We start from the raw sequence: 18100 nt of genomic DNA, 5'->3' as shown, positions 1-18100 counted from the left end.
CCGACACAGGCCTCCCTGCCCCTATTCAAAATGGCCGCTGGACGGAACCTCTCTGCCCGAATCCAAAATGGCTGCCGAACGGCGTCTCCTTGTCGCAATCCAAAATGGCAACCCAACAACGTCTGCCCCCCACCCCCTCCCCGCCCTCCAACATTCTTTTCGCCTGGGACTGGGGCCTCCCATGTCACGTGTCAGTGGCGTCCAACGAAAGAGGGGTTCTTCGTTAGAAACATTGTGAGGCTCTCCTAATCGAATGGGAAGGGGCGGGGAGTGGTTGGGCCCACAATCCCCCTTCCCGGGAAAAACGGATTGTTAAAAGTCACTGGGATGAGCCCCTTGCTCCCCTGACCGTTACGGGGGAGGTTGGAATCCATAGGTGTCCACGCAGATGCCTGAAGCACTTGAGTAGATGTTTTTAATAAATCCCCGTAACTGTCCGTTTCTCTGACTATCAATTAACCTAAACTCACTGTTAGGAATTTTCCGGAAGGAGACTAGGTGTGATTGGTCCGACAGGCGTTTGACAAAGTCACCACCTCTCCCTACCAAAGGACCTGCGCCGGCTTCCTGGACGTCCCCAGCTGTGTGGCGCGCGCGGTGAGCAACGGGCGTTGGGTCACCCCCTGAGGGGAACAGGCCAGGGGTGCGGGAGAGTTAGGGCGTGGCGGGGCTGGTTTTCTGCCCCCGTTGACTGATTGGCGGAGGCAACGACTCGCCCCACTGGGAGCTGGGGAGGGGGCCGATCCTGCGCCACTGTAGCCAAGAGGAGCGGGCCCGAAACAGGCCCTTCAGAGTGTAATGTCAGCCCGGGACAAGCCCTGCCACTCAGTGGGAGGAGCCTGCTTCGGTGAGAGCTACGTGGGGGACTCTGGCCCGTGGCCTACGCTTTGTGCTGTGGAGAAAGGCCTTAAAGCCCCAAGGACAGTGGGAGCTGGGGGAAATGCTTTTTCCGTTCCAGACCCTCCTGGGGAGATCAGCTGCAGGCGGAGCGCCCGAGCGAGAGTCACTCAGACCAGCACCTGAGAAGGGGAGAAAGCCTGGGGACGCCTCAGAGCCCCGGTGTCCCGTCTCCCAGTACTAATAGCCACCCACCTGGAGGGCTGTATAGCCTCTATTACCGCACCATATGTAATATCGTAGCATGTGTTTGTTTCTTTCCCACCTTTCAGTTGTGGTCCCTAGACAGCAAGTTACACAGGACTTGTATATGTGAGCTAAATAGCCAAGCCAGGTCTCCTGAGTCCTAATCTAGTGCCCTTTGCAGATGTTGTAATGGCCCTCAGGATTCAAAATGGGCAATTAGGTCACTAAGCATTGAATGTTTTGTTACCATCTAAAGCAAACAAAAGTTTGTGTGCCCACCCCCCTTCATTGTATGCCTCTAGTAACAGGTATTCTGTGGCAAGGTCCCCAAACACACATTCAGAAACAGTCCTTTCTTTGCTTTTCAGACTTCTGACATTTACAGCAGCATTTCCCTCTTTAGTAGAACTGGTTAATTTCTGTCATGTTTTGAAATTTTATGGTGAAGGGGAAATGACAAATAGTTGGATTATTTTCAGTCAGCTCTAGTCCTGACATTTAGATGTCATATGGTGCTCATCATATATAGATTTCAAATTGTTTAAGAGGAGGTATTTATTGGCACCACACCCATTTTTTGCACAGACATATGTATACTGTTAGGAAGACTTAAATCCAGGTCTACACTAGGCCTTAAAGTCAATCATAGATACACAATTCTAGCTATGGCAATTGTGTCGCTGGAATTGACGTATCTATGAGCAATTTATCTGGCCATCCTCACAGAGGGAGGTTGTCAGGAGACCCTCCTTAGTCTTCATGAGATTGAGGAGTAAAGGGGTTGACAGTTGACCCCTGATAGTTCGATTATGTGTGTCCACACTAGATGAATTCATTCGACTCCTGGAAGATTGACCCCAACTAAGTAGTATAGATGTACCCTAGCTGTACACCTAAGCAATTCTCGGAGCTTGTCATGATGCAATATTTGACTTAGAACAGCTCTACAGTATAGACTTTTCCCTGTATAGTAGTATCGATTACAAGTGTGTGTGATATTTCTATAGGTTCAGAAGTCTTGTGGTAGATGCAGTTATACCAGAATAAAAGTGCTTTAGTTCTATATAACTTATTTTGCTTGCCACCTTGGCATAAATTTTATTGGCATGTATCTTTCTTGCATCTACCTTAGGAGGGTGTGTAGCAGTAGACCTTTTTAAATGTAGGCATCTCCTTAGGGCATTTCATGTATGTGAAAATGTTAGGACTTGGTAGGAGAAATGACTAGTTTTAGGAGTAAAGCTTATTTTATAACAATGCTTCAAAAATCTTTGAACTCCAGAAGAGTTACTGGTTAACTCTCCCACTACTGTACTTGCTTTCCACCCTCCTACTCAAGTCAACTGCTCCAAAAATACACCCATGCCCAGAAAAGTGGGGTGTTAAAAAGTAAAAACCAAGGCCACCATATTTTTAATGTTTTCACATTCCTATCTAATAATGCATCGTCATGTCCAATATATACTCCTGATGGAATTATGCACAAAGAAAACAAAATTTCTGCACACAAGATTTTAAAATTTGGCAGAACTCTATAGCTACATCTACACTACAGAGATCGTTCGAAAGAAGCCCTTCTGGAAGATCTCTTCCATAAGAACTTCTTTCAAAAGAGCGTGTCCACACATAAAGAAGTGGATCAAAAGAGCAATCTACTCTTTCGAAAGAGAGCATCCACACAGCCCCTGTTCTTTAGAAATAACAGGCCAGGGATCCTACAATCAGGCCCCACAAAGACTCCTCTATAGAAAAAAAAAGGCCTGTGTCTACGCACATTTTCTTTCAAAAGAAGCTTTTCAAAGGGGGCGCTCTTCCTGAAACAGGAAAGGAAGAGCAGTTCTGAAAGAAGCACTGGATTCTTGCAATTTACTTTAAAAAGAACGCTTTTTGTGTGTAGACACACTGTGGGCTCTTTCGAAGGAGCCCCCTTTTTCGTAAAATCTTACAAAAGAACTTGCGAGTGTAAAGGCAGCATGTATGTTTTGTTTGTCAAAATAACAATTGTGCCAGTTTCAATTATTTTGGAAATTTATTTCAAAATAGCATGGGGTTGGGCAACTGAAGGTCTGGATTTTATTTCTGACTGCCACTCAGGTTCATGACACATGGGCCGTGTCCACACTAGCCCAAAACTTCAAAATGGCCTGCCTTTTCGAAGGGACCCCGCCTACTTCGAAGTCCCCTTATTCCTATGAGCAGATGAGAATAAGGGGACTTCAAAGTAGCCGGGGTCCCTCCAAAAAGGAGCCCCATCTGGATGGGCCGCGTGGCTGCGAGCCGCGTCAATTTCAAAGTGCCGTGGTCGCCCGCATGCTAATGAGGCGCTGAATATGTATTTCAGTGCTTCATTAGTAAACTTCAAAATGGCCATTTGAATGGCCATTTTGAAGTTTTGGGCTAGTGTAGACGTAGCCATGGAGAAGATCACTTAGGATTAGTCTTCACAGCAAAGAAAACAAAACCTATAGCAGCCAGACCTGGAGTCAAGTGATTCAGGCTTACAGTATGGAGGTAACAATACCTATGTAGGCATTCTCACTGAGGCTATGTCTAATATATGCCAGTGCATAGCTAAAATTGATTTATCAGGGGTTGAATTCAGTGTCTGTCTTCATGGAAGAAGATCAACGGGAGCATTTCTCCTGTTGACCTTCCTTAATCCTCACTGCTCACAAGGCGTTCCAGGGTCAACTTTGACCACGGAAAGCGTCGTTTCGTGCATGTGCAAAACAAAATCCCGGAACACTTACCCTGAGCAGGTCAATTTTCCATGGTAGTACAGATCCAGCCTAATTAAGGCTCTGAGACTCACCCCCTTTATCAGAGAGAAAGCTGTGCTAGTCCATATACTATCAAAGCAATCAGGTTTCAGAGACCAAGTGGGAGTGTGGACACAACTATTTTGGAGGCCCAAATGATGAGCCAAAGTCAGTTCACACAGCTTCTGAGAGTGAGTACCATCAGGTTTTTGGTTTAGTGGGGAGGAGGTTTGTAGTACAGATGTAACATTAGCCCCTGTTACCGTGATCTTGCGACACTCACATGGGTGTGTATGTGTTTACAGAACTGGAGCCAATATACCTCAGTTTCTTTCTTTGTAAAACCTTTGAAAAGCACTTTGAGATTTATGATAGACAAGTGCTATATAATTGCAAAATCTTATGGTGCAGATCTTTTATAGTTGTATACCTTTTCAGTCTTCTGTGAAGAGAAAAAACAGTTTTAAACATAAAACTGGTATAATGAGAGCAGCACAGCTCCAACAAAATGGAAATAATTATACCAGTATAGCTTAAAACTGCATGGGAAACAAGCATGGGAAACAGGCACAGCAATTAACATTTCTTTTTAGGTATCTGAACTAAAGTTATTTTTAAATTCTTTTTAAAGTTCACTAAGCAAAGCTTCCTTCTGTCACTTTTTGTTCTTGTAATCATTAGGCATGCTGCAGTATAATTAAAAATGTTAATATTCAGGTTTGGCTGTACTGCGCTATTATAGTGATTAGGGAGACATATTTCTTGGAACATGTTTAAAATAAAATGATCAACTGTTTTTACATAGGTAGATGCCAGTATGAGCCTTAAAACCATCTGGAAGGACTTCAGAGTTTTGATTGTTATGGGAACTAGCCTTGGGCTGATACACTGGGGGTGGTTTAACATCAAGTCCAATCCTATTTTCCATACAAAAAGAGAGGATTATGTACCAGAACCTGGCATTGTGACATATGTGCTGCAACATGAAAGCCAAAAAAAAGGAAAGTAACAGTAATACTTTATATAAAAGGTAAGTTTCCTACATAGCCAGACCAAAATATTTAATGTAGAATATAATTCAAGTGATGAATTTCTGACAATGATAATCTTGTTAAAGGTTACTTCTTCACCTTTTCATTATTTATTTTTTATGACAGTGAGTTAACCCTACAATTATGTACTGAATGCACCTCATAATAGGAGTTAGGAGGCTATTCAAAGCATAGATTATACCTTTTTTCTTGCATACATCTCCCATTCTACCATTACATTCCAAAGTGAATCAGCCTGTGTTTTCAAAATTGTTACCAAATGCTACTCTGCTCTGGAATCAGCTTGTTAAGTGTTCACTAAGTGACTTGTATGGCTTTTTTAATAATCTGATAAAGCCTTTTCAAGCCCATTTAATAAATGTATGCAAGTCCAAAAGGGGCAACTCAGCCAACAAAAATTGCTCAGTGACAGGCGTAACTTCTCAAAATAATGCATTTTGCAGGTTACAGTAGACTGGAGCTAGACATTAGTACTTTGAAGGAAAACGAGACGAAAAAATATGCTTAGAACAACTTATGCAAGACATGGCTGTATATGATGTTATATAAATGCATAGCTAGATGTAGTTGGAGATACTGTTGTTTTTAAGGACTTTGTACATAACTAAAAATTTCATTGTTTTAGTAAAAGCTTTGAAAGTCACCTTTAGCTATAAACCTAGGTATATAGGATAAAATCCTGGTTTACTTGAAATTAATGGTCAAATTCCCATTCAGTTCCCCACTAAAAAGCAGTCCTTTTCCACTGCAGAATACAAGCTGATCTGGATTTTCCTCATCCAGCAAAATTGTGGTCCAGCATCCTGAGGGTACTCCTGCGCTGGAGCACTCATGTGGAAAAGCTGGCGGGGGCCATGCTCAGCAACTCCTGCCTTGCCCTCCCAGAGCTTCCAAAGCACAACAAATGGCTGATGTGTGGTATTCAAGCTGAGAGAGGCAGGGGGAGGAGTGGGATCAGGGGGCAGTTGGGAGAAGGATCAGGGCAGCTGCTGAGCTCCCAGAAGGGACTCCACTCTTGGCCCTTTGTGGGGCTCCACAGCTGCCCTGCCTCTTCCCCTCCGCCCCCCCACTTCTCCCTCCCACATCTTTATTCCGTCACTGCTGTCCTTCTTGCTGCCTCCAGAGCAGAACACTGCAGCTGCCAGCAGCAGAAGGGCCAGCATTGACGTCCCCAGTCCAGCAAATTTCCTGGTTTGGGATTGATACGGTCCCAAGAATGTTGGACCATGGCAATTCAACCTGTAGAATGTAAATTGTTACTAATTACAGGTTAACCCTCTCTCATCCAGCAACCTTGGGACAGTCCTGGCGCAGAACCATGTGAGGTCAATATTATATACCAGCATTACCAACACTTCCACTGCTTACTGGGCTTTTAGAAGACATTGAGGGGTAAATTACAGCTAAATAGCAGCACAGAACACTGAGAGCCAGGACTGGTGGCTGGAAACAAACTTTATAGGAATCACAGGAAACTTGGCCATACCCATGATAAGTGGACATTCAGCTAACTAAAATCATGCTTGGCCACAGATAGTGCTAGAGTAGAGAGGTTCAGCCTTTAGGAATAAGTGAAATATATTAAAGTAACATCAGTGTTATTGGATAAGGAATAATTAAATGTTTGGTTTAAAATGAGTGTAGCACTTTAGTCCCAGATCACCGCACAGTATATTTAAAATCCTTATAATTGACATATGTAACAATTACATAATTTTAGGCTGAATTTTTATTACTGGCTTGGTATTTTGTTTTCAACCAGTTTGGCATGATTTAAGAATTTAAACATATCTTAAACAAGGTTTCAGACGTGCAAGCCACTGAGTGGTAAAATGAGGTATAATTACAGTAGCTGAAAGAATACTAATTTTAAATGTAAAAATAACACCTTTAAACTTTGAAGTACTTAGAAGTAAGGTGGAAAAAGCGTGTAAGTTGAAATGTGTCAAAATCTCACAGGATACAAGTTAGAGTTTCTCTGTGCACCATCTCTGCGCCATAAAAAGGGAATACGTTCCTAGACTTCTGAACATATGCTGAAATCATTTGTTAAATGATTGCATATTAAGGGAGGTGTGTATGAATGCACTGGCTTCTAATTTGTGTAGCTCTAAAGTAAAATGAGATTATCACATCGAATATAGACTCATTTTTGCACAATCTGATACAGTTAGTAACAGTCTGTTCTTTGGAAACTTGTATAAAATGATACGGATATCACAAATCATCACTCAAGAGGTTAACTGGCAGAAATCCATAAATGTTTGAACAGTGCCTGCCCATATTAATGTAACTGTAGCAAGTTCTGATCTCAGTTAAAAAAGCATTATAGTTAAGTATTTGTATGGATGTACAGACACACTGTGTTTGGGGGAAATATATAGGCGCCATAGTACTGCTAATCTTGCCTTTGTTTATTTGCTCAGTTATTGACTACTGATATAGATACTGTCCGATTTCTCAGAAAAGACAAAGTTGTAGCAACTATCCAGTATATTTTATAAAAGGTCATACTAACACCCTATTATTTATTTATTTATTGTAGATATAATTAACCTTGAAAGTTTGCCATCTGCAATCTTGACATCGAAGAAATGAGAAAAACTAGCTGGATTAGAAAGAACTGGCTGCTTGTGGCAGGGCTTTCATTTCTGGGTGTCCATCTTGGTACATATTTTATACAAAGAGCTGCAAAGAACTCTGCTAAATCAGCCTTAGAAATTAAACAAAAGGATCTTGAAGAATGAAGTAATTTTATGCAGTCATCTCATATCCATTTATCACTCTTATAATTGTATAATTTGTTAAATATTAACAGCTATGTGGACATAGTTGTCATTCTGTGTACATGGTTTGCTTGGCTACAAAGAGGAAAAATACACACCTGTATATTAAAACATCTATAATTTATGGATTCAAGGAAGAATGGAATAAACTTGAAATGTTGGTGAGAATATAAACCTTGTTTTGAAGATGTCTCGCATTGAAGCTAAAAAGCCTTCATTATGTACCAACAAACCTTTAACTAAAGAGATAGTTAGTTTCTCTCTCTCTGTGTTTAGTAGTATAGTAAAGTCTTGCTATGGTCCTACTGGTAGACTCAAACAGCTCCATAATGGTATTGGAGGCTATGTTTGCACAACTTCACAATCCTCTGCTTTGCTTAGGCGGCTTTCTGTCACTCATCCAGTATTAAAGGTTCTGACAGCCTCTGTACAGAATCATATATCACGCTTCAGTGACTGTGGTTTATTTACAGCCATTCTTTGTTGCAGCTTGGTTGAAAATTTTCAAAGAATAAATTTTGAGGCCTGTATTGTCACTAAAATAAGTAGACATCTTTTGAGCTTATGTATCGAATATCTCAAGTCTGAAGCCTGTGGTTGCAGGATATCGGTGGATTTTGATAATATTAAAACCCTTCTTTCTTTGGTACGTAGCATATTAGCAAGCAAGCCTGCCTGCATGCTTAAGAAAACAGAAGCCGATCACATCAGCACGTTGATTTTAAAGGCTTTTCTGCTTACAATTCCACATTCTGTTGAAACTAATGTTGTTTTAGGAAAGTGTGTAATTGTACCTGTGAAAGATAGAAGAGTTATGGATTCTATTGTATTTCCTGGACTACTGATAGAAATACCAGAACTTCAATTGGCAAGAACGATTCCTGTCAAAAAAGTTTCTTCAAGCAGTATCAGGATGGCGCTCTTCTGTATTTCTCTGTCAGGAGACCTTTCCAATACTGGAGAAGGAACAGTAATTGTCCATCATGGAGTTTCTTTAGAAGGAGCAGTATTGGATCAGTTGCTTAATTTAGGAAAACAATTGGTTGATGACCAAGTAGGCCTTGTAGTGTGCCAGAAAGTTATTCACCCAACTTTAAAACAATACCTGAAAGAGCACCATGTCATCACTATAGACAGAGTTGGAATATCTATGATGGAGCCCCTGAGTCAAATGACAGGTAATAAATGAACTTTTTGCATGGTATCCATAACATTAGTCTCAAAAACTGCATTTACATGGTCTCTCCCTTTCAGAAGAGGCTTGCAAAGGCAGCTGATTGTAAATGCAAATGAGGCAGGGATTTAAATATCTTGTACCTCCTTTGCATATTACAGTGTGATCTGGCTTCCGGAAGAGGCATTTCCAGAAGCCAAACCAGCCGTGTGGACTGGGTTCTTCCGACAGGAAACGCCCCCCCTTTCAAAAGCACCCTTCTTCCTAAAAAAAATTAGCAAGGGTGCTTTCAAAAGGGTGTGGGGGGGGTTCTTTTCGAAGAAACCCCATCCACACGGATGCTTTGACTTCTGAAAGTGGCTCTTCTAGAAGCCAGATCACGGAGGGAAAATGCAAATGAGACACGAGATATTTAAATCTGTGCCTCATTTGCATTTCCAATTGGCCATATTTGCATGCCCCTTCGGAAAGGGAGGGACTGTGTAGATGCAGCTAAAGAAAACAGAAATATCACAAAGGAAGATTGTAATCCATCTTTCCTGTGTCTGAGATTGATGCAGTCATTGTATCCTATGTACCATACATTTGCTGAGATTAATTACTATGCAACTTGAAATCCTACAAAACAGAATCTTTTATATACATCTTTACTTCAAACTCTTGGCAAGGAGTGCTTGATTCTGCCTTCATATACTTGACCATATCCTATGAGGAGTTTAACAAAAAATCATTATTGCATGTGTGTACACAAGCCCAATAACTGGTATTTACAAGACAATTACCCACTTTGTTACCTAGAACAGATAGAATCAAGCTCTAAACCCTGTATTTTCAAACATTAAGTGATAATGGAGTATTTAATTATTTGACAAACTCACTGTCTAGCTTATTATACACTGTAAAATAAAGACCATTTAAAAATTGCACATTCAAGTAATGTCCTTGAAAAGGAAATAGAAGTTGTAGTACCCATAATCCAAGATACACTAATCATTTATGAACCGAATGCCAAAAAAGTATAGCTATATGGATACAATATTTAAATATGTTTTTTGAAATACCAGGATGAGAAATAGTGGTTTTGCCAATGAAAAATGTGAAGAATCTCATCTTTTTAAAATATATTTACAGAAATTGCTCCTAGTTGTTTGTGGTGTTGATTTCACATCACAAAATGACATTCCAGTTACTGTTTTCCTTTCCTGTCTGCTTCTAGTTCATAAATTTTAACGTAATGATAGCTATGACAACAGTTACAGGTAGAAAACACTGCAGTACATTTTTAGCATTGGAAAATATAGGTCCTAGCTTCAGATGGTAAAACATTATATTCAACTGCTATAATGTCAGAGTTGTGAGTAAAATTGACATATCTCTGGCTGTGGCTATCCTACCCCTCCCTTTCGGAAGGGGCATGTAAATTACAGCTTTTTGAAATGCAAAAGAGGTGCTGATAGGAATATTCAGCACCTCATTTGCATAACGATAGCCAGCCAGCATATCGAAATTGCTGATTTCGAAATAAAAATAGCTGCAGAGCTGGGATTCCTTCGAAAGGGTGCCCCAATTTCAAAAACACCCTTCCCATTTTTCATATCAGTGCCTCATTTGCATTTTTGAACAGCTGTAATTTACATGCCCCTTCCAAAAGTGAGGGCTAGTGTAGCCACAGCCCCCCTGTGTGTTAAAGAGTGGGGAAGAAGGAATATAAAAATTACTTTAAGATCTAATATGTCTGCACTTGCCATGCCTAGAAAATCTTAGAAAGGATGCAGACTTTTTCAGGATTAGTTACTTTCAAAGTACTTTATTTTTGAATCAGTGTTTGAAAAAAGTTACAGACAGTACCCAGTTTTTTATGTTTTACTAGATACTACAAAAACTGTGCTGTTTTTACTCATTAAATTAACTTTTAAGATTTCTGATACTCCTTAGCTTTTATAAAATGTGATCACTTTTTCTACAACCAATAGCTTCTTCTAACAGTAGGACAGTCTCCAGAAATAAGACGTTAATTAAAATAAAGATAGCATTGCTAAATACACTCCACTCAATTATTACACTGTCAAGACTGAAAATAAAATCTTCCCATTTTTGTAGCAATCAAACATTCTCCCCCTCCCCCCGCTTTTGTAGTTAATCAAATGTCAAAAGAATACATACCAAACAGAAAAGTTTCTGCATCCATCTAAATGCAGTTGAAGCCTTGGTTCATGAGCACATGTTCTAACTCGTGTTTCTGTTTGCCTGTAATCTCTGCAGTGGACAGATTGTATCTTGATGACTTGAATTTTTCATTGAAATGGTTCAAATGTTTTGCTATAACTTACCAAAATACAAAACCCTCAGGAGGGCAACTCATTTGATCTTTTAAGGAGATATACTATGTGACTATTTTAAAGATGAAACCTTTAAAGAGGAAATAGATTTAAAGTTATTTCTGTTTGTCCAGAAATAAAGATTCAGAAATTTATGTACAATTTTATGCAATTTTGGCAAAGTCAAGGGTAATTATTTTTCCTCCTTAAGTAAAATATTTATAAAATTTTAATTAAAAGCTTAAAAACTAAGTTCAATATTATTTAAAACTCTTTGCTTGCCATTCTGTGCATCAGATTTTTTTCTTTTTTTTTTACTCCGTTCTTTTCACTCTGGCTTCCCAATTTGAGCAAGGCAGGTCAACACTGAGACTAGTAGAGTTTGGCCACAGCTGATTAGAAACCAGATTTTCCAAACATTAATGGCAACCTTTTCTGGCCACCTCTACTGCTGACACATCTGTACACCTGGGTGTTGCTTATGGCAGTCAGGGCTAGAATGCCATGGCAAACATGGCTTACAGATACACATGCTTTAAACTGGCTAAAAAATGGAACTCCAATTTTTGTAAAGAACTAGTACCAGAACCTGTATTTTCAAAGCATTGTTCTGGTGTGAGTCTGTATTACTTCCATCACAATTTGAAAATTTACATGAATATGCCTTGAAAAGTATTTCTGACTTTAAAATGTAAGCAAAGCAACCTTATAGTCCATATTCCACAAAGCACAGTAGACAGCTATTCTGATAATAGATGTTGCTGCTCTTTGCTCTTTTTTAACTGTACAGGTTCACAGCCCATTGCTGCCCTACATTCTCTTTCCCCTACTTGTTACGGTAGTCTGAAGGATTTATGTACTGAGAGTTTTGTTTCAAAATATTTCTGGCATCTAATTCCTAATGACGCACTTGTCTGCAGCTTGATACTCTGTAACAGAAATGAAACAGCATGGGAGGAAATGAAGGTAGGCGAAGTTTTTCAAATTATCTAATAAAAGTGCATACTATTTTGGAGGGAGAATGTTGGGAGAGAATTGTGTGGTGACAGGTTTAACAGTTTCATTCACTATAATCAGAAGCCTCTTACTCACTGGCTCATCTCAGTAAATACAGCAAAAACTATTTTTGTCACACAATTTTGCACATAGAGACCACCCCCGGGAAAAGGAAGCTGTTCTTTCCATTTTTCTCAGTTGTGTGAGGAGAGTCTCAGGGTCATTGCTAACTCTTCACTTGGCAACACTTACCTCTGAGTAATTTAGATAGTTAAAATGTGACTCTGTGATAACATGAGGCTCCATGTTTGTAACTGATTCAAAATTAGTACAAGTTGACTCTAGTCCAGCATGCTCTTGTCCCACAACATCCATAATCTGGCATGATTTTAGTTGGGTGGATGACTGCTTATCATGGGTGTAGCCAAGTTTCCAGCAGTCCTATAACATTTCTTTACAGCCACCAGTCCTGGCTCTCAGTGTGCTGTGCTGTTTAACTGTAGTTTACCCCTAAATGTCTTCTAAGAGCCCGGTAAGCAATGAAAGCCTTAGGAATGCTCCTAGACAATACTGAGCTCCCGTGGTTCAGCAAATTCTCTCAGTCAGCACCGTCCAGGTCCAGAGAGTGCCAGACTGAAGAGGTTCAACCTGTAAATAATTTTGAATATGCAAAATAAGGAACAAAATCCAGTGTTCTTGGCTATGATCTACAACGTTAAACAGTATGAATTGCAATAGGTTGTTTTGTTCACTACATGAGGTGCTGTGATACTGAAGTCAACCAGGGCAGATCTGTGAGTAAGCAAGTGCCATCTGCACATAAACACTTCTTAGAGAAGTGTTGCACTTGAAAAGTAATGTATATCCTAAGATGTTAATTTTTAAAATCTTTTCTAAAATAAGATTCTTTTCTGCTTTCATGATGTTATATGCAATGACAATTTTTTCTTGCTCTTCAGCTTGCCTGTCAAACTGCAGAACGTGTTTTACAGCTTACGATAAAACAACCGCTGGCACTGTTAGGAGGTGGCTGCACAGAAACTCATTTGGCCTCATACATAAGACACAAGGTATGTAAGGCATTGAGAGGATATTTAAAGCTGTTCATTTCACTTAAGATGACAAACCATTTTGTTTCTATGGGATTACAGACAGAATTGAAACATCTCACGTCTTCAGCAGGTTTAATTGACATTTAATTGACATTAGGTATTGCATTTTACTCTCCAAAAATGACTAATTTAAAATTATATTGTATGAGATTTTTATGTGCTGATATATATCTGCCTCAGAACTTATTGCCTAATACTGTATTTGTACTCTAACGACTAACTCTTCGGATTTCTATTTACTATAGTAAAATTGTTCATTTTATTCCTATAATGCATTTAATTGAAAACAGAAAGGCTGTGTCTATACTACAAAAATAATTTCCAAGTTGATTACTTCAAAGTACAACTTCGAAGTGAGCAACTTCCAAGCTGAGTGTCTACGCACACCCTACTTTGAAGTTAAACTTTGAAGTAGGGCACTACTCCATTCGCGGGAATGGAGTAAGGACTTTGAAGTTGGGCTCCCTCCTTCAAAGTTAGCTTAGAAGTAAGGGAAAATGTGTGTAGACTCTCTGCTGGCTACTTCTAAGTAGAGCCTAACTTTGAAGTTAACTTCAAAGTTAGTTCCTAGTGCAGACACACCCGAAGTGTATAGAATTAATTTTGACTGCTAATAAGATAAAACTTGTCTTTGATTTTACTTATGAAAATCCTTTGATACTTGAATTGTGCCAGTGCATTAACAATATTTTACCCAATTAAAAATGTTAAGTGGGATGCTTTTTGTAAAGACCAAAGCTGTTGCACAGTAGTTTGGTCAGAAATTATTCTGTGTGCGCTCAGTGAAAATTAGGTGTTTACTAGTTTATTCTCCTGTTTGTGCAAAAGACACATATTTACAGTTATCTAATGTTTGTTATTATTTTATCTTTCAGAGTATTACCCTTCCTAATAGCGTTCTGAAAGCCATAGATTGTTCTCAGACACAATACCAGTTGGTTGCTAATGCTTTTTGCCGCTCACTGGAGTGTGTAGCTTGCTGTCTGGAACACGATGATGGTGAAATTCTTACTGATACAGTTTATGGACATTTTTGGTCAGTTCAGTCAGGTTTTCCCTCTGACTGTAACTGGTCAGATTTAGTTCTGAGGTGTGGTTGTGGGATTTATAATAACCAGCAGAATCTCAATTGGATGGTTTTACAGAGCCAATGTATCCCTTTCACTCCACAATGCGGCTTTAATGAGCCTTCTATAAACTCCACGGACCATCTTGTCCTGGACTGTTTTACTGCAAAATGTAGTGGTTTGCAAGTGGCAGTTGAGACAGCCAATCTGATTCTGGATTTGTCATGTATAGTTGAGGATCAAAACTAGTTTAATTTTCATCTGCATTATTTAAAACTGCATATTTATTTGAAAAAAGTTCACTTAGAAACTACAACGCAGGATCAGAGTTTATAAACAGAATTTTAATGTCAAGTGTAGTTCCTCATTAAGCTATTTGTCTGATTCCTACTCCAGTTATAAACATCATCAAATATATTTAACATTTTTATTAGAAAAATTAAACATTAATAGTCTAGTCAAACATTACCAAATCTTAGTGGCACATGAGAATTCAGAGAGAATTCAGATGATACTGGATTCTACACATTTAGACTGTATATTCAGTTATGTATTATTACACATACACACAAAAAAAACTACATTAAAGGAAGAGAAAGGTTGCAAAGTGAATCACTCAAAAGTTAGGAAGTACCAGAATTGGGGTTGCCCATACAAAGTTTCTACAGCCTCCCTGTGTGTATTCAGTATAAGTCTTTAAGTGTCTAATTGCATTGTACTTTTTCCACAAGACATACAACTCATTTAGTCCACAGAATGGCCAATGATGAGTGAGCAGCTATTCAATGTTTTGTTATATGCTGATGTGACCCCATATCTTATTTACTTCATACTATTCAGACAAGGCTCAGAAGACAAATTATTAATTTCTTTGTGTTCTTTTGTATGGCTTTCATCTTGTTAGTATCAGAGTGCTTCACAAACTAATTTATTCTTGTAATACTCTTGTGGATGAGGAGCTAATATACCGATTTTATAGAGGTGTAACCAATTCATTATTTCAATACAGTGAAAAGCTCTGTTACACCTATGTTGTGCAGTTGGTTTGGTACAATGAGGCATATATGTTATAGAAAATTGTCATGAATATGAAATATGGACTACACAATGTTTTCCTTCTGTTTATTAAGCATTCTTAATGATCCATTGTATCATTTTGATTTCCTATATAAAACTTAATACTTGTAAACATGACTGTTGTATTTATTTGTTCTACCTCATCAGTAAACTTTCTAAGTTCTTGAGGGTACTAGTTGTGCAGCTCTAAATAATAATGGGATGTACATGGTTAGGATTGAGTGCAGCTCTTTTAATATGTTCTTTAATTATATGCCATCTCATTTATTGTCACAAATATTTATTTTGTTACCAAAAACACATTTTGGGAGTTTCTGAGTTTCACCATGCCTACTTGTTGGGGAGTCCTCTGGTAATTTTATTATCAGCAAAATGAAAGATTATTTTGGAGTTTTAGGTGAGAAATCTTGTCCAGTCAGTACTTTCTAGCTAAAGTCTTGTTAGGTAATCATCAAAATATAATATGGGAACATGGTGATCCTGGACAGCAAATTCCAGTTTATTTGTGCTTTGAAATAATTTAATGACTGAAGTTTATATTTCTCTCTGTTTATATGGATGGACGGTAAAAAGGTGTATAGAAATTAGTACAGAAATATGGAAATGGGGAATAGTAGTTCCATGTCATGAAGCAGATCCTCAGCTAGTGTAAACAGAAAGAATCCCAAAAAGCTATGACAGTTTGTAATACCTAAAGAGCTCTCCACTGCTGCTGCTTCCCCTCCCCTCCCCTGCCCTCACCAATCTGAGATTAAACCTTAACTTCATGGCAATGTTGCTCCACTGAAGACAAAAGAACATGCAACAACAATGAAGAGGCAACAGGATCATAGTTGAGAAGCTGATCAACCAATGGGGAGGGAAGTACTAGTAGAGCAGGGTAGTTGTGTTTAGAGAGCTACAAGATTCGGGAGTGATTATTGCTTACTCAGATTCTACAGGCCACTGCTCCTACCTCTGCAGCATCACAAATCCTCACTCATCCAGGATGGGTGAAGTAGTGAAGTAAACACAATCCTGTATGTATTTTTTATTTTTAATTCCTCCCTCTTCTGATGTTGTTTCTGTGAGGGGTACTCCTTGTTAGGGAAGAGGAGCTCTGTACAAGAAATAAATGAGTACCATAAAATAACTCTGCTTTATTCATGTGGCAAAGTTGACTTCTCTCTGTTTAAGGACAATGGAAATATCTAAAAAAGTAACTGGCCCTTGCAAATGAGATTTCCTTTTGAAGCAGAATGGAACCAAATAATCCCGCTAATGACATTAAATATGAAAATCCCAAATGTATATTTCTAGAATATCTATAAGCGTGTCAGCCTTCTGAGTTAGAGTACATGTATATTCAAATTCAACACACTAACGTGGTATCAACAGAGACATCAACTACTGCACACATTACAAAGAATGCTTTCCTTCCTTTGATGCTCCTAATTATCTCAGGCAGGACAATTAACATCCCCCCACCTCTCACTCCCTTTCTTCTATCCCATTTGATTTGGCAGTTTTTATTGCATTTTTTTTTCTTTTTGGTCCTCTGTACTTGTACGTGTCAGTTTGTATTGGAAATTAAATTGATCTGAAGAAGTGGGTCTGTCCCATGAAAGCTCATCACCGAATAAATCATTTTGTTAGTCTTCAACATGCTACATTTCTGCTGCTTTGTTTTGTTGGATTACAGACTAACACGGCTACCTCTCTGTGACTCCAGGGGGCGACATGCACACACGGGATGCGGAAGTTGGCAGGGGGCAAGGGAAGAATAGTTCCTGGCGCCTCCTGATACCAAGCCACTGTCTGTCTTTTCTTTTCTTAAAGTACTGCTATATGCAGTGTGGTAACTATCATCACAAAACTTTCCTAACAACTCATTTTAACTTAATTCTTCACAACTGAAAGTGACATGGAAGCATGTCTTTCCATTAAGCTTGAATGTGCCTTTAAATATGTGTATGAATTGAAGTTAAATGGTATTGTCTGATATATCCCTGTATACTGTGTGGAGGTAGAATGTTTGTTTAATATGTCATTTCAGATTTGTAAGGAAAATTAAATTGAATTGCTCAGCAAGGAGCATGCCTATCAATTAGAATTTCTGCGGCTTCACCATTTCTCAGTCAAATAAAATTACTGTATTTCTCATTTTTAACTTCATATTCTAAAAATATATTTCTTTCAAATTTTGTTCAGAAGATCTTTACACCATATACTGTAGATGCTGTTTGACTCTTTAAATTGCTGCAAGAAAATTTTCAGTGCTTAGAACTACTGCTAGTGCATATATGAAATGCTTAAAAATTCAATCTGGAGTAGTTAAGGAAAGACTTTAAAAGGAATCAGAGGCTAAATTATGAAATACTCAGTCTTCTGTAATAATAGGTCCACCTGACTGTTCCACAGGAAACAAGACAGGTTATAAATAATGAAGTTTCTAACACCTTCTTAAGTAAAGTTGGGAATGTGTCCCACTTACTATTCAATTCATTCCTTGAGTGCACGTGCCAATTTTTGATTAAATAAACCTTTAAGCTATGCTGCCTTGTTTTGATCTCTTGCCTGAATGATAGAAGTCCCTTTTCTTTTGCTCATCTACAGCTTGCAGCCAAGATCAAACAGGGAATTACAGTTCTGCTCAGATTCATTTTCCTTTCTTTTGTCCCCATGCAGTTTTCTGGC

At 38.9% G+C, this 18100-nt stretch overlaps 3 protein-coding genes across 6 annotated transcripts; all 3 read left to right on the top strand.

Annotated features, from left to right (window-relative positions):
- Nucleotides 1-215: 215 nt before the first annotated feature.
- LOC142010844 (uncharacterized) lies at nucleotides 216-4851 on the top strand. Of its 4 annotated transcripts, XM_074989353.1 has the most exons (3): nucleotides 216-234; nucleotides 477-597; nucleotides 4648-4851. In XM_074989353.1, the coding sequence occupies exon 3, from the start codon at nucleotides 4660-4662 to the stop codon at nucleotides 4849-4851; it is 192 nt and encodes a 63-aa protein (XP_074845454.1). In that variant the 5' UTR covers nucleotides 216-234; nucleotides 477-597; nucleotides 4648-4659. The 4 variants fall into 4 exon arrangements, with proteins under 4 accessions (XP_074845454.1, XP_074845456.1, XP_074845455.1 ...); XM_074989355.1 differs by lacking the exon at nucleotides 216-234 and having other exon boundaries at nucleotides 287-597; nucleotides 4652-4851; XM_074989354.1 differs by lacking the exon at nucleotides 216-234 and having other exon boundaries at nucleotides 288-597.
- A 2637-nt stretch (nucleotides 4852-7488) lies between these two features.
- Nucleotides 7489-7642, top strand: LOC142010845 (uncharacterized). The gene has a single exon (XM_074989357.1). The coding sequence runs from the start codon at nucleotides 7489-7491 to the stop codon at nucleotides 7639-7641; it is 153 nt and encodes a 50-aa protein (XP_074845458.1). The 3' UTR covers nucleotide 7642.
- A 219-nt stretch (nucleotides 7643-7861) lies between these two features.
- MKKS (MKKS centrosomal shuttling protein) lies at nucleotides 7862-17075 on the top strand. The gene is made up of 4 exons (XM_074989352.1): nucleotides 7862-8858; nucleotides 11963-12138; nucleotides 13128-13238; nucleotides 14156-17075. Exons 1-4 carry the CDS (start codon nucleotides 7868-7870, stop codon nucleotides 14594-14596), a joined length of 1719 nt encoding a protein of 572 aa, XP_074845453.1. The 5' UTR covers nucleotides 7862-7867; the 3' UTR covers nucleotides 14597-17075.
- The last annotated feature ends 1025 nt before the right edge of the window (nucleotides 17076-18100 follow it).

The sequence above is a fragment of the Carettochelys insculpta genome, chromosome 3 (assembly GCF_033958435.1).
Source record: "Carettochelys insculpta isolate YL-2023 chromosome 3, ASM3395843v1, whole genome shotgun sequence".
Classification (NCBI taxonomy): Eukaryota; Metazoa; Chordata; order Testudines; family Carettochelyidae; genus Carettochelys; species Carettochelys insculpta.
The sequence above is the reverse complement of the archived record's forward strand: the minus strand, read 5'-3'. Positions and strand labels throughout refer to the sequence as shown.